At 40.1% G+C, this 2,508-nt stretch overlaps 1 protein-coding gene across 1 annotated transcript in view; it reads right to left on the bottom strand.

The window, feature by feature from the left end:
• The window catches only part of LOC104393657 (alcohol dehydrogenase 1), a 14,575-nt gene extending 12,431 nt beyond the window's left edge, over positions 1 to 2,144 (bottom strand). The window contains exon 1 of the mRNA XM_010003171.1: positions 2,022 to 2,144. Coding sequence (XP_010001473.1) covers positions 2,022 to 2,039 — 18 coding nt within the window. The 5' untranslated portion in view covers positions 2,040 to 2,144. The remainder of the gene's footprint in view (positions 1 to 2,021) is intronic.
• Positions 2,145 to 2,508: the final 364 nt, after the last annotated feature.

Here is a 2,508-nt window from a genome sequence, read left to right as displayed (position 1 = left end):
AAAAACTGGGACAAGAATTTGGCAAAGGCCACCTGGTTAGTTACTACCAGGGGATCCATCAATCGGGCTGGGCCTGCCCAGTCAGACCTTTTACATACTGCAGATGGGGATAAAGTCCCTGTGGTATGTGAAAGAAACCTGCTGGGTAAAAGTGTTTGGGTCTATCCTGCTTTGGGCAAAGGTAAACCTGTCAGGGGTATTGCTTTTGCTCAGGGACCTGGACATACCTGGTGTGTAATGATGGAAGACGGTGAAGTACAATATGTACCTCAAGGTAATCTGACTTTGGGAGAGAATCCTTAATTTGACAGCTGGTACAGAGCCTGTATGTAATATATGGTATGGAATAAGGGAGAACTTACCACTATGCTGCAAAGTTCTTTGGAGGGGGAAAATAAGCAACTTTTTGGTATCAAAGCTTTTGAATGAGAATTAGAAATAATGTCTAATTATCAACAAAAAGTCAACTAAGAAATACTAAACATATGAAAGAAAATAGTGCATTTTCAGCAGCCAGACTCAAAATGGGAATGAGCACAATGCTTTGAAGAAGACAGACTCAAGAGGGGTTTGCACTAAATTTAATGTTTCATGTGTCAAATACAAGTGTGATTACTAAAAAATACACGTGAGGCCAAAGATCACATTTTAAAGAGCACATTTTCTAGGAAACTTACTTTAAAAAAATAAAAGCAGGCTAATATAATTACAATTATAATTATAATACCCACAAAGCACAAGAATGATGTTCCAACTTGCACATGCAAAGCATGTGTAGTGTTAGTAAGAACAGAGGTAGCCAAGAACTGTGGATTGTTGAGGACAAACAAATTTCTCCTACAGTTAGGCATTGGTTAACTATTAATTGTTTTGATGGTTGAGTTGCTGTGAACTTTTACTGACTATAACATGATCCAGCAGATGCACCACCAGCACACTCACCTGTTTAATCTCTTAAGGCAAGTGCTAGCTGGAGTGATGTTTTTTTTTTCTGCTCGTATGTTCTAGCCGCCTTGCAAGTTCTTGCAACAAGGGGAGGGTATGTGTAGGAACATGCCCTTTTACAAAGCATTAGGAATTATGCTGCTTGGTCACGTAAACTGCACTGAATTCACATATTACTCCAAGATAAACACAGTGAAAACAAAGCAGTTTAGTTCTATCACAATACTTCATTTCCCATGCTCAGTCCAAGGCTGGGTGGAGGACTGAACTCGGTGAATATACCTGCAAGTGAACCACAGTTAATTTTGCACTTGCAGTATTTCAGAATTAAAAAGAGAGCATTTTTTTCCCTGTTGCTTGGTTTTAGAATAGTGAAGAGAATTGGCAGTAACAGCAAACAATCCTGGTACTGTCTTAAGGCACATTCCAGCAAGGTACTTGACTTCAGTTATTTTCCATCTCTGGGTTCCTGTCCATCAGCGTCTCTTACATTTCTCTGGTGTGTGCTAGCATCTCGTAGGTAGTGCAAGAAGTAACACATACTGCCTTCAGCAGTGAGATCTACTACATCTCTCGTCACTCACTTTGTAGCAAAGATGTAAATACTAATTTCAGTCCCATCTCAGTACTGCATTGCATGTGGTACTTTGTCTTCATTAACTTAAGCTCCAGACTTGTTAATGTGCATTTTCAAATTTAATGACTTCCCTAACATCAGCACAATTACACCCTGAAATTTAACACAGTATCAACTATGTCCTTTTTTTCGAAAGCAAACTGATATGCACTATAAGGAAGATAAAAATAGTTTAAACCTCTGTGGGATCTCAGAACAGGAACTGATAGAGATAATAAAGTATACATTGATCTGAACACATACTACATTGTGTCATATTTTAAATTGTCCAGTCAAAGACTAAAATTGATTGATAACCCTGGGGTGAGGTTATTCTTATTCTGGTATTGTTACCTTATGTTGCTACCAGGATTTATGGTGTCCCTGAAAATAAATTGCATTTAAAAACGCATTACTCAGCTGCAGCAAAAAAACATTTCTAATATAAAATTCTGCTTACTTTGTCTGCTGTGCTCATGTTGACTGGTGTGTCTATTTCAAATCTTGCCACCACTGTGCACCAAGAATTGAGTCAGCTGCGAAGTAGTCAGGTTGCTGATACCACAAGTCCGGTCCAATACACTGAAAGCCAGTCTTGTGAAGTGCTCCCTGCAAGTGCCCTGCTCTGATCTTTTCATTAAGCCTCCCAGCTCGAAGTCCCACCCCCTAATCAGCCAAAGCACTAGAACAAAAATAAACCACTCATACACTGAAACCTCACCCTTACAGTGCTTCTGTCTTCTGGATTCCTTCATGCCACTTCTCCCCACCCTTCTTTGAATTCCACGTATGGTTGCCCTTAACATTACAGAAAGAAAAAATCCTGGCTGGAAGTTGCCCCTTCTTTACACCACCTGGGAGGCTGCCCTCCAAACCCACTGCACTCCTTGACAGTGTAGGAGCAAAGAGAAAATGGGAGAGTGACTCTTGAATTCATAGGGGCAGGA

Source organism: Chaetura pelagica, unplaced genomic scaffold, assembly GCF_000747805.2.
Source record: "Chaetura pelagica isolate M959 unplaced genomic scaffold, ChaPel_1.0 scaffold188, whole genome shotgun sequence".
In the NCBI taxonomy this organism is placed as follows: Eukaryota; Metazoa; Chordata; class Aves; order Apodiformes; family Apodidae; genus Chaetura; species Chaetura pelagica.
Note: the sequence above shows the minus strand (reverse complement) of the source record. Positions and strands in the feature narration are given on the sequence as shown.